General features: G+C 49.6%; 1 protein-coding gene across 2 annotated transcripts in view; it reads left to right on the forward strand.

Moving 5' to 3' along the window:
• Positions 1-8812, forward strand: part of LOC130532767 (receptor-type tyrosine-protein phosphatase U) — a 100631-nt gene extending 91819 nt beyond the window's left edge. For both annotated transcript variants that reach the window (XM_057045595.1, XM_057045596.1), the window contains 6 exons: positions 176-325; positions 1586-1900; positions 3791-3916; positions 5189-5346; positions 6645-6780; positions 6861-8812. In XM_057045595.1, coding sequence (XP_056901575.1) covers positions 176-325; positions 1586-1900; positions 3791-3916; positions 5189-5346; positions 6645-6780; positions 6861-6923 — 948 coding nt within the window. In that variant the 3' untranslated portion in view covers positions 6924-8812. The remainder of the gene's footprint in view (positions 1-175; positions 326-1585; positions 1901-3790; positions 3917-5188; positions 5347-6644; positions 6781-6860) is intronic.
• The last annotated feature ends 3685 nt before the right edge of the window (positions 8813-12497 follow it).

The following is a 12497-nucleotide window of genomic DNA, read 5'->3' on the forward strand; positions in this document are numbered from 1 at the left end:
TGCACGCCGTGTGTTTGTTTACCTTAATGCATGCATTCTGCAGCACTCAACAAAGATTCCAGCGCATGTTTAATTCAGAGCAAACACAGTTTTATTTGCACCTACACGCGCCCTTATCTGTTTCCCCTCACGCTCGCCCTCATTAACGGCGCTTCTCACACGCGCGTCCTTTCAGGAGCAGTACGTTTTCATCCACGACGCCATCCTGGAGGCCTGTCTGTGCGGAGAGACCGCCATCCCCATGAGCGAGTTTGCGGTCGCCTACAAGGAGCTGCTGCGAGTGGACTCGCAGAGCAACTCCTCGCCGCTGCGGGAGGAGTTTCAGGTCAGATCTTTGCTGGACGCCGTTATCGTGGCCGTGAATCTCGGTATTCGGTTCAGACATGCAGCTTTATGACCTTGGACACGTAGAGAGGAAGTCCAACGCCCACGCGCCGCAGTAGCTACCCCTCCAGCTGGTCCTGCTCAAGGTTTCTTCCTGTTAAGATATAGCTCTTATGTAAATAATTGTTGTTTTTGGACTGTTAACGGTCATAATAATAATGAGATTAAACAGACAATGATGCGTTTGCAGCCTTTAAAAGAAAGACTGAATTGGCTTTGGCTCTGGCTCTGCTGTGTTGTGCACGTGCAGCAGGACAGTTGCACAACTGGTTCAGGACATTGACGTGCGCAGCCTGCAGTGCACAGCAGAGCGCCGAGGAACCGATCCCCACTGATAAGAGAATGAGCGTGTTCCATGTGTCCTCCCTACATCCAAGTGTTCCCGCGCTGCCGGGGCTCTTTGATTCCACGTGCACGTCGCCGGCGTCTGGGAAGGCTTTATTGGATGGTGATGAGGAGCGAGGAGAGCCAGCTGTGCTTCCGTACGCTTTGCTTCTCCTGGTCACCTCCCTCTGTGGCTGCAGCTGCACTGACTCCAGCTTTAGCATTTCAAAGTAATTCTGGAAAAGGGCCTCTGCTCCCGCTTTTAATTTCATACTGTTTTATCTGCGTATGAATAATATAAAGCCGCAGTGTGTGATTAGGCTTCTGTACCGTAGGTGGTGTGACACTGTGATTACAACCTTCATATGAGAGAATCCTACACGCGCGGCTTTGATCCTGTAACTTATCCGTCTGGCTCGCTTGTTGAAATCTTCTGTTTGCTTTTCACTTTTGTCAGCCGGCAAACAGCCAGCCGGGATCACCGAGAACAGCATGGGACTGATCTATTATTAATGATGGAAATACTTATTTTACGTTGTCTAATGTAATCACTGCCGAGGAACAGCGAGTTCATCAAAGAAAATGAGTATTCAATATTTCCTTTTGAATTTTAAACCTAATTACTTTCCATTTAATCAGGCGCTGGATTAATTTATGCTCTATTCTCTCAAGTTTGTCAGCTTGATATTTGGAGTATTAAAGAATCCTTTAATTAAGGCGATTAGAATCTTGCCATCGTCAGTCCTGCCACCTTCTGTCTCCTCCGCGGCTCCTCCTCCTCCTGACTCCTCCACCGATTCTCTCTGCTCTGACTTTTAAACTCTGCAATCACGCTGCCCGCCCACTCGCTCCCGGCCTAAACGTGCTCGTTTTACAGACGCTCAACTCGGTGACTCCCCACCTGGATGTGGAAGAGTGCAGCATCGCCCTGTTGCCCAGGAACCGCGAGAAGAACCGCAGCATGGACGTGCTGCCGCCCGACCGCGCCCTGGCCTTCCTGGTGACCACCGAAGGGGAGAGCAACAACTACATCAACGCCGCCCTGGCTGACAGCTTCCACCGCCAGGCGGCCTTCATCGTGACCCCTCACCCTCTGCCGGGCACCACGGCCGACTTCTGGAGGCTGGTGTTTGACTACGGCTGCACAGCCGTGGTCATGCTCAACCAGCTCAACCAGTCCAACTCAGCCTGGGTAAGGTCCAACCTCCCGTCCTGGTAAACTGCCTCTCCTGTCCAGCTGAAACGGTTCCCGCGAAAGTACATTTGTTAGTTTGAGAGGTTACTGCAATTTTCTTTTTTTTTTGGAAGAGATTTCACAAGAGATAAAGGTTTGTTTTTTAAGTTATTTTGAGCTTCAGCTGCAGAAAAGAACTCGAAGGCTCAGCGAGACATTCAGGTGTCATTCAGGAAGCAGTTCAATAACCCTCAAATCTGTTCAGAACGGAAGAAATCTAATCTGCAATCTCACGGATTCTGAGCAAATGAAATAGCTCAAAAGCTCATTAAAGACGCACGGAAACGAATGAGCACACCGTCACGCAATCAGGCCTGAATTAAATTAAAGCATTTTTTTGGAAAAACAAACACAAAACCCCTAATGTCCTCGCATGGACTAATACAAAGCTGCAGACTTCCAGGGATCAGCATCTTTTAAGTTGCATTATTTTGTCGTCCAGTAATTGGGATGTCCAATTACTGAGCCGACCTTCGGTGCCCGATAAACAGACGAGAGCGGCAGCACAACAACACGGCGCCTCTGTTTCCATCGTGGTGTCTGCGCTAACGGACAGACTCGGAATAGACTTAATAACACCAACTACCTGCAACCTGGAGGCGACACTAGACTAGCAGACAACTGCTGCTCTCTCAGTCAGGATTTAGTGCCGCTTTTGTCCATATATTTGAAACTTGTGCAGGGGCGATCCATAATCTCCTTACTTTGGATTTAATGCACTGTAATTAATGTGCATGAATAAAGCAGACCTAAAGCAGCGCTGGGGTACGTCATATCATGGCGTTAGGCGGCAGGTTTCTCCTCTAAATAATGCATGTCTAGAAGAGGCTCCACTTTTAATCAGTCAAATTAGTTAATTTCCCACAGGGAAGGGGGGGATGTATTCAAAACAGCCCCACCAAATAAATCATGGTTAATATTTATGTTGTGTGGTCAGCTTCTTCTTTCTTAGATCAAATATTTACTTTATTTGTCAGAATGAAAAGTGTTGAAATCCGAAACCACTCCGATGTAATTGTGGGCAATGGAGTTGTTCTGTTTGTTCTTTGGAGTCCACAGACAACAGAGTTCACATGTTCGGCCCTATTTACTTGACTTAGACCCCCATTACCTCGGGCAGCAACTTTTTCCTCCTCTGTCAACAACCCTGGGGGGGAACCTCAGAACTATTTCTCAATGCTCTTAAGCGCTGACCTGAAATGTGGGAGGGGGTTACTTCAACCAGAGTGTTAATAAGCTTTAAGATTGGAAATGGACAGATGGATGGAGGAGTCCATTTGTGGTAGGCGATGCTAATGTAGATGACGCAGCCTCTGTGCTGATTTAGCAGCCAAATTGATGTCGATTTCATGCCCTGAAGCTGGGGACAAATGGGGGTTGCTGGCAAAAGACAAATGGACGCAATGACTGTGGACAAGGTAGTCGGATCGCTGTGGGCAAACTCTGCCCAGGTTCTCAAACTAAGAAGCTGGAGTAAAGCTGTGGGGGAAGTGGAGAGACTGGAATTACTGGAGATGTCTGACTCACCAGCTCAGATCAACTCTACTGAATTGACTTGTGGAACTGGAGTTTTCCCTCTACTACATTCAGTGTTTTCCTCCCCCACAATGCGACACCAGTGTTGCACCATATTGACTCCTGGTATATTTATCCATGCAGCCCCCGCTACATTTATGCTGTACTTGCCCACCTACGTGCACACTTGCTTAATTCCGTCCTTTATCTAGGACTTAAATCCCCGTTTTTTGGTAGCACGGCCAGTTTCTGAAGATTGCGTAAGAGCGTTTAGTTCCCGATACCAGCTGAACCCACGCCACCTCCCTGTCCCTGTCTCATCTCCTCCTGCAGCCCTGCGTGCAGTACTGGCCCGAGCCCGGTCTCCAACAGTACGGACCCATGGAAGTGGAGTTCCTGTCCATGTCGGCCGACGAGGACGTCATCACTCGCCTCTTCCGGGTCAAGAACGTGACAAGGGTGAGTCATTGGCTCACTTACATCTCATAAGTGATACTGCGAGGATCCGCGTTGCACCAAACGTCGGTTTCTTGGGTCAGAGGTGCTTACCAGATGGATACGCTTGGATATTGATGTTGTTTTGATACCCAGTCCTTTTCCTCCATTCATGTGAGAGTCTTTTTTGCCGAAAAGAAAACTTCCAGACGAGGCTGTTGACACGAGGGTCACTCTCGCCCGTTTTCAATTTCTTGTCCTCATTGCCTGGACGGACGTCGTCAGCATACCAAGGAGGGCCCCCGCTCTGTCATCGGGAGAACACACGCCATCTTTTCCGCTCCCCCCCTTTTTCGGGCTGCGGAGCAGATCCTCTTCCATGAACCACGTCGCACATTAAAATGGTTCCTGGCATGCGGAGAATGAGAGAGACCTCATGAAACAAGCGGAATAAAAGTGCTGTCAGTGTCTGTCACGCTAGAGGAAGCACAGGGGAGGAGAGCTCAGCCTCTCTCTTTAAATCCCAGTTGTGTGTGCATATTTATGAATCGCATCTTTTGTCTTCGAACACTTGACTGGCGATCGTGCACGCGCGCAGGTACCATCGAAGCCCGGCGCATTTGCATAAGCGCCCGCGTGCGTTCATCTCTGAATCGCTGTCAGCCAATTATGGAGAGAATATGCATGCGGCGGATTTCTGGACGCCATTAGACACGGGGAAACCGTTGATTGGCGTCCTCGGCCCGCCTGCGGGTGACACCCGTCAGCCGCCACCTCCTCCCCCCGGCCGGCCTCCCTCTCCACCATAGAGCCACCTAAACCTGCGCGAGAGAAACGCCATTATTTACGTTTCCTCCGTGTGACAACACCACACGTGCCCAGGGAGTAAAAGACAGAGGAAACGCATCGTCAGCACAGGCAGGTCCGGGTGTAGTGAAACAGAATCCCACCTCAGCGGCGGTAATTCCTCCTTGCATCGTTGGTGCCTTTGCCGGCCCAATTTGCATGACTTACAGCTCTCCACTGGTCCTTAAGAATCAGGTTACATTCTACGGAGCGGGGTTATGAACACGCAGGGACCTCTCTCGCGCACGCCGCGGCCCCCGCCTACACCTGCGCGCTCGTAGATCTCGCGGAACGAGCACAGCCGAGAGCGCTGAAGCACAGGCGTAACTGCCGTCACCGCCGGGAAAATGGAGTTACAGCGCGGACTTGGGAGGACTCGGAAAGGGAAGGAAACGTCGCTCGGTCTGATTGTTCCCTCTTGTGTTTTGGTTTTTCTCTCGCCATATTTAGCTCCAGGAGGGCCAGCTGGTGGTGTGTCAGTTCCAGTTCCTCCGCTGGTCGGCCTATCGCGACGTTCCCGACTCCAAGAAGGCGTTCCTGAACCTGCTCGCTCAGGTGCACAAGTGGCAGAGGGAGTGCGGGGAAGGACGCACCGTGGTCCACTGCCTGTAAGTAATCAAGTGCTTTAAACTGATACGGGAAGGGAAGACGCCGCCGCTCCGAAAAGGTGTTAAAGCCGCACTTCATGCAGCCAATCGGACGACTAACCTGCTGGCGTGAGCTCTACATCCCGCTGTTATCCCGATCCCCCCCCCCCCAGCACCCACCCACCGGCGAGAGGGCATCCATCCCGCTCATTGCCGACCCGTCACACGTACATCCTCGCCGTCCCCATCCAGGAGTGCATCATTCAGCGCTGTCACACGGCGTTACCCACGACAACCAGGAAAGAGATTATGGAGATGAAGTCAATTAGGGCCTAATACTGAATGTGATGGTTCTCACTACAGTAAATCCCGGAGCGCCGGGCCGCTGATGACAATTGATTGCCTTAATATTCCTTATGAATGCTCCGGAGGCCGCTGTGCGCACCTTCCTCGCGTTCGTCTCGGGAGGGAGGAAGTGGCTTGTCCTCCTCTTGTTTATTGATATTGCCTTTCATTTAGGAGGACTGGAGCAATCTTTCCAAAGAAAATGCCACACCGTGGGGGAGGGGACTTCTCAATTTCCTCTTTGTTACAGCTTTTCTCGGGTTGTTATTTGAGCGCTCCGATGCTGTTTGCATTCCGGATGAACATCATAAAATGCCTGTTTTTCCCTGAGACTGCACAAACACTGAAACGCGCTTATCAGATTACACACACCGTGCCCAGTTTGGGCTTATTGTTTTCCAGAAGGCTTTTAACCATATGAGAGCAGCGGGGGTTGGATCCGTGTCTGACGCACATGTGGCTGATGTGCAGTTTATTCCCCGTTGACGGTGCAAAACGATTGGATTGGATCAGATCACATCATGTTAAACCGACACAGCCAAACCTAACACAGCAGTTCTGGGCCCTTATTCTGCATCCATTTAAGGGGGGAACAAGGGGAGGTGTGTGGAAATGGCTTTGAATTGGAATAAAAGCCGAAACTGTAGGTCACCAAATGCCACAGGACAGAAATGGAAGGGTGAGACTGAGAGGAAGCATCGTCCTTAGCTGCTGTTTTCTGTAATAATGGCCAGTTAAACACAGAGCAGCAACAGGATTCATCATCCAGGGTCGGTGAATCACTGTTATTCTTTGGCAAATTAGACTTTTTTCTTCCTTCCTTTTATCCGCTGAATTTGTCTGGCTCGTTGTGGGTGTACGTTTGGCTTTTCTCGAAAACAGAACTTTTGCCTACTTTTGTAACTTTTTTTTTCAAAAGAGAAAAGCGGTAAAAATTGTGATTCAAGCTAATCCATCTCCTAACCTCCCCACAGTAACGGTGGCGGTCGCAGTGGGTCCTTCTGCGCCTGCAACATTCTGCTGGAGATGATTCAGTACCAGAACATGGTGGACATCTTCTACGCCGTTAAAACGCTACGCAACTGTAAGCCCAACATGGTGGAGTCTCTGGTGAGTGTTTCTCTCCGAATATTAAGAATATTAAAAAAACACCACAGTTTAGATGATGAAATTCTCCTGCTTTTCCTCAGGACCAGTATCGATTCTGCTACGACCTGGTCCTGGAGTACTTGGACTGCTTTGATGGGAGATAGCAACTAAATGGTCACCGCGGCAGCGGCCGACTCGCTAGAGATTGTTTGATTTTGAAGCCTCCTAGTGACCCCTCCCCCTCAAGGTCTCGGCCCGCGGGCCCGGCTTTGAAGCGGCTGCAGCCGAAGGAGGGAGAAGAAAAAAACCCGCTTCTGAAGTGTAACCTTTAATGTACAGCCGTGTTTCCTCCTCGTCGGTCACGTTTCTCTCTGCCGACCCTCCCTCTCTTTCTTCGGGGTGCTTTACTGGCGCGGTCTTTGACACCCAAAGGTTTCCTGCAGCAGCAACATAATACCAGGAGCTGCCAAATGGACCCGTTTATCCCGAGGAAGGGTCGCCCTGCCTGGGTTTCACCATTTTTATTCACACCGTGAGGAGGGGAAGCGGGGAGATGAGATTTAGAGGAAGTGTTTCTTTTCTCGGAGGAGCAGCATCCTGCCGAGGTGGTGGCTTGACCTGTGTAACATACCATAAACTGCCTTATTCTCTGAAGACCGATTTGATTAAAAGATACATTTATAAGGTTATAATGTAAAAAAAAAAAAAAAAAAAAAAATCAAAAGATGCAAGAAGAGATTTTAAAAGCAAACCGGTTTGTTCCGGTTTGATCTGAAATGTGTTGTGTTTTTCCATGTTTGTGCTGGATTAGCATCTGTGCTATATGTGGACCGCGCGGCTGTTCCCGCCACCGAGGGGGAATTTGATCACTGTTGCCGTGAACATCCCAGTGACTGACTCCCGACACGCGCCCACGTGCACGAACTGTCATATATGTACGGCCTCAGCCACCCCGCCACCAGCGATGGATGGTGTGATGATGGCTCAGCGAAGAAGAGAGGAGTCGGGGGACCGTTGCCCCCCACCTGCCGCCGCCGGCTGAAATGTGATGTTTCATTAGCACCATTCACGTTGCGGGATCGGGTGTGTAATCCAGCGTGGCGTTTGATGTAAATGTGAACTGTCAGAGCCGGTTAAACCAGTTTAAACTTTCAGGGACTGGGACCATTTTGGCAGTTTGATAATTAGATTTGTTTGAGTGGTGTAGGATAAATAAATTAAAGGCGGGGGGGGGGGGGGGGGGGGGTTCACCGCTCCTCTTGAGTCGTGCCATCAATATAGTGCTGAGCATGAAATGAGATGATGGCAGCTTAAGGAAATCCAGTGTTTTTCTTCTAGATTCCACTTAATGAAAGAGTGAATTAAAAAGGCGGGTTAGCATTGACAGGTGGCCAGCACGCGGACGCTCCTCCCTTTCTTTGGATTTTCAGAGCTATGATCCTTTTCTGAGGCTTTAAAGGTGAATTACCTGAATCCTGGTGCGGGTTCTGTTGGAGGTCAAAGGTCAAGGGGAGGGGCCTCTGTTTTGAAAATTGAAGAGCCGTCGGTGGGCAAACTCTGGCGTCCTGGTGGGCGAACCAGACGGTGTGGAACACAGGAGGCCACACCTGGACGCTCTGAAAGGAACGTGTACATACTGATGTATATGATGTTCTGTGAATACATGTGAATACTATATGTTTGCTGAGAATTCAGACGTAACAGTACGCCAACGCTACGTAACCTCCAAGGTGAATGTGCTGTAAACGACCATTTTTTTCCCTTGTGACTTTAATGCAGAACTTGTAACAATAGGCTGACTCCCCCCTCCCCCCTGCCCCCCCGCTTTGCATTCCACTTTGCGCCATTGACTTCGACCGCTGTGTTTTACGGAGAGCGTGCGAGTCGCCATCTCCGCAGCTTTTAATTCTGTCTGCATTCTGTATTCTTGAGCTTTGTATTTGTGGGGGGAGGGGGGGTGTTAAACCAGAGGGATGGAGCTATGTTGTGAGGTCAGGAAAGGGGGGGTATTCAGAAAGAGAACAATAAAAGGAAAAAAAAGGGGTGAAAATGAGACATGTCGACTTGTTCTTCTGTCGGTTCATTTCAAGCTTGGAGATCCTGTGGGTTCATGATGGGATGTCAACGGGAGCAGCTGGACGAGGACTTCCTGTTCCGACCCCTCCTGCGGTTCCTCATACGAAGGTGTCGCGTTAGCAGTCCCCTCGGCTCTGAACCACATCTGCCATTCGATCTCTCCTCTCTTTTTAATCTATCACCTTATTCCTTCCCCTTCCCTTCGCCCGCCCGCTCTCCTCCTCCTCCCATCAGCTCCCCCTCCAGCCGGCCTCAGCTCCTCCTCCATCACATTCATTTCTCCCTCTCATCTCTCTTCTTTCACCTCCCCACCCAGAGTAAGGTGACTCCAGACCTCAGACTTCCTCTAACACCCTCGGCCACATTGAATAATGAAGCAGAGCAGTAGAAGAAGCCAGATTGATTGGAGGAGAGGTCTCCTGGACAATTATGGTCACCCTGAAGGGTGACACGCTTTGAAAACCCTTGGAAAGGGGACGTACATGGACACAGGTACTCAAACACCGAAGATCTTTTCATTTTTCCATCCTCACCTACTGAACTCCGGCCTTCGTCTGCTCGTACCTGTCCTACGTCCATGTCCTGTGATGGTGCGATGGTGTGTCCTCCCCTTCTGGGTTCTGTCTTTCCTCTCTGGGCTTCACGTATCCTGTCGCTCTCAGCTTCTGTGAGGCACGACGGCGATTTTCTTTGGCCTTTTCCAACATGGTCATCTTGGATTTTGCACTTTATGACCTTTCTTTCCCCAGTGTTGGAACAGGTCGTTTGACGTTGACACGGAACTCTTGATTTGGATTTTAGCGACCGTGATATTGAGGCCGTCTGATTAAAATTTCTGCTATTGGATCATCAAAAATGTTTGTTAAAATAATAATACTGATGAAATATCTTAAAAATATGCTAGTTTCCCGGATGAATTGAAAACCCTTTGACTCAGACTCAGTGTTACAGTATAAAATAGCCACGCCTATATCGAGTTTGCATTCTTAGCAACATGGTAGCACAATTTAGATCAATTATGTTGAGAAGTGACCATCGATAGAAAAAAGTACATTATACACACACCTACACACAAACATGTCGTTGAATACATTCTATTGTTCCTGGGGGTGATCTTGCCCCCAGCCCCACTCGTTAAAGGGAAGGAGCACCTATTAAAAATGTGGCTGCACACGTGCACGCTATCCTGTCCCTTCACCTCGCTCTGCTGGAGATTTTAGCAGACAAGCAGGTGGCTGCGTTCAATGGAGCGAGGAAGGAGAGCAGCCGGCCAGATGGCGGCGTCCGCTGTGTTTTCGGCGTTCTCTGCTGCCGCCGTCGTCTTTAGTACAACTCTTATCTCTTTGTGCTCTCAATTTGGTTCCCATGGACGACGGGAGCGAGGCGAGCCGCTGATGGGTCCATCCCAGCGCGCTGAGGCGGGCAGGGAGGCTGAAACTGATAACCGGAATCACAGGAGACGCGGACGACTCAACCGTTCTTTTCCTTTTTATCGCGCTAACCTTTGGCTGTGATGAAACTCCACAGCGGTTTGGTTCCATCACGCACGCCCGCCTTGAACTCTGGAGGCTTCGGGCCGTATCAGCCGGTGGCCTGAAGTCCAACAGAAGCAATGGTTTTTAAAATATTCCTCCCGCTCCTGAACGCAACCTGATGAGCGAGCGAGATTTGGAGAAGTTTCCTCGCTGATAAATCAGCGACTTCCAGGCAGGATCCATCTCTGCGGACCCGTCTCTGGATAACAGCCCAATCTCAGCCCGAGCAGAGACTGATGGTGTTTTGCTCCGAGGATAATCTCAACTCAAGAGGCGCCGGGCCTTGAGGGTCCTGGGGAAACGCATGTGAGTGATCTGGTGTCAACGCGCACCCTTCCCAGGCCGCGGCAATAAAGCATCTCCCAGCCGCCCGTAATTTTGAGAGATGGACTTGTAAAAAGGTCAGCGGTTTGAGGGACTGGCTGAGCGACTGGATTTATCCTCCGGTTTATTTAGAGCAGAAAAATGGGGCCACGTGTGTCGGACTGACATCAATCATAGCTGATTGGGATTTTTGATGGATGCGAAGGACGGAAGTCTTCCCTTTGGTGCTTCTTCCACAGTTGAAATCACTTACCTGGGAAAATTAGACACCCAGCAGTACTTTTGGACGGTTTCATATTTTTATGATGAAAAAGAAAATCAGTCGAATATGCTTCGATGGAGCCAACAGGCTCATCCTTCTAGTGTCCCTGGAACTTTTTTGCCCACTCTTCTTATCTAGCTTTTGTTCCCTTCTTCTCTGTCTGTGCTGCCATCTTTCGTAAACGCGCCCGGTTTCTTAATTGCAAACTTCCCCCTTTCGCATTGAAACTGGTAACGAGGCGACTAATTCAAAGACGGGGCTCCTTCCATCAACCTTCAAGGCAGATAAAGACTTCCTGCATGCTCATTACATCTCTGTTATCGTCCATCCATCTTTTTCTGCCTCTCTTTTCATCCTTTCTCCTCCAGCTCCGGCTGGAATAGATGCAGCCGCGGGACGACAACTGCGCGAGCTTTAGTCCATTAACCTCGGGGGAGAACCACAGTTGTCCTCCAGAACTTCACCTTTCCTCTGCAGGGCACAGACGCGAGTGCACGTGATGCTGAAACCCCGACCGTCTCCTCCAGCGAGCGTACGTCTTGCAACACTCCCCCTCCTCGACACTGTCTTCCTCAACAAACCTTTGCCTTAATCACACTCTGCACTATTCCTGGTTATTGTTGGACCAAACTGGTGCTGGGAGTGTTTCACCCCTGAGGAAACATTAGAATTCTTGAAGCTGCCAAATCGATGCAGCGAGTGCAGGCATTCAAAGATTCTGTTTGTGGAGTTTATCAGCTTTGTTATTTGACCTTGGTTAAACTGCTGTATTTTTAAAGTAGCTCTGAAGGGGGGAGCTCAACATACAGGAGCCTGGGAGAAACACCAGCTGAGGATAAAAGTGGGGGGGCTCCTGTTAAAATATAATAATGTAATATCTCAGCTTGCAGTTTATTTAAACCTAGAGACACATTTAGGTGTCAGTGGAAAGATAGAAGATGCTTTTATTTTGAAAAGTGTGGATGCGCCGATCTCTTTCAGCACAGCAGGGGTCAAAAAGGAGAGACCTTTCTGATCAGATGGTGCTGATTAAACCTGATAGTGATCAAATTGACAGATAAAGAGAGGGGGTGATCGACGGCGGAGCAATGATCCCAGCTAGACTGGCGGAGGACGTGGGGGAGCCCTGGAATTGTGACGCTTTTCGGCTCCAGACATGTCGTTTCGGTTCAGACTCACGGCTCCGATGCATCTGGATTCTGAGCGCTGAGAGCTGTTTAAAAAAGGAGGGAAACCATTATCATCCAGTGCACACACGAAGGGCACGCGGCCAAGGTTAAAGTGGAGCTGCCGGAGCATCAAACTCTACTGCCAAATAAATATCACAAGATAGTTTGTCCAGCGTCCAGGGTGAACTAAAGGCTGCGACGCCATGGAAACCTTCAACATCGGCTAAAGTGGACACGGGACGACCTCTGCACAAAAGATAAATAACTGGAGCCTTTTCTAAGCAAGCTCTTTTTTATTGACAGCTATTATATCGGTATTTTGTTTTTAGTGAATTTATTATGATTTGAGGCTCCAGATAGCCCTCCCAGAAC

The sequence above is a fragment of the Takifugu flavidus genome, chromosome 10 (genome assembly GCF_003711565.1).
Source record: "Takifugu flavidus isolate HTHZ2018 chromosome 10, ASM371156v2, whole genome shotgun sequence".
In the NCBI taxonomy this organism is placed as follows: Eukaryota; Metazoa; Chordata; class Actinopteri; order Tetraodontiformes; family Tetraodontidae; genus Takifugu; species Takifugu flavidus.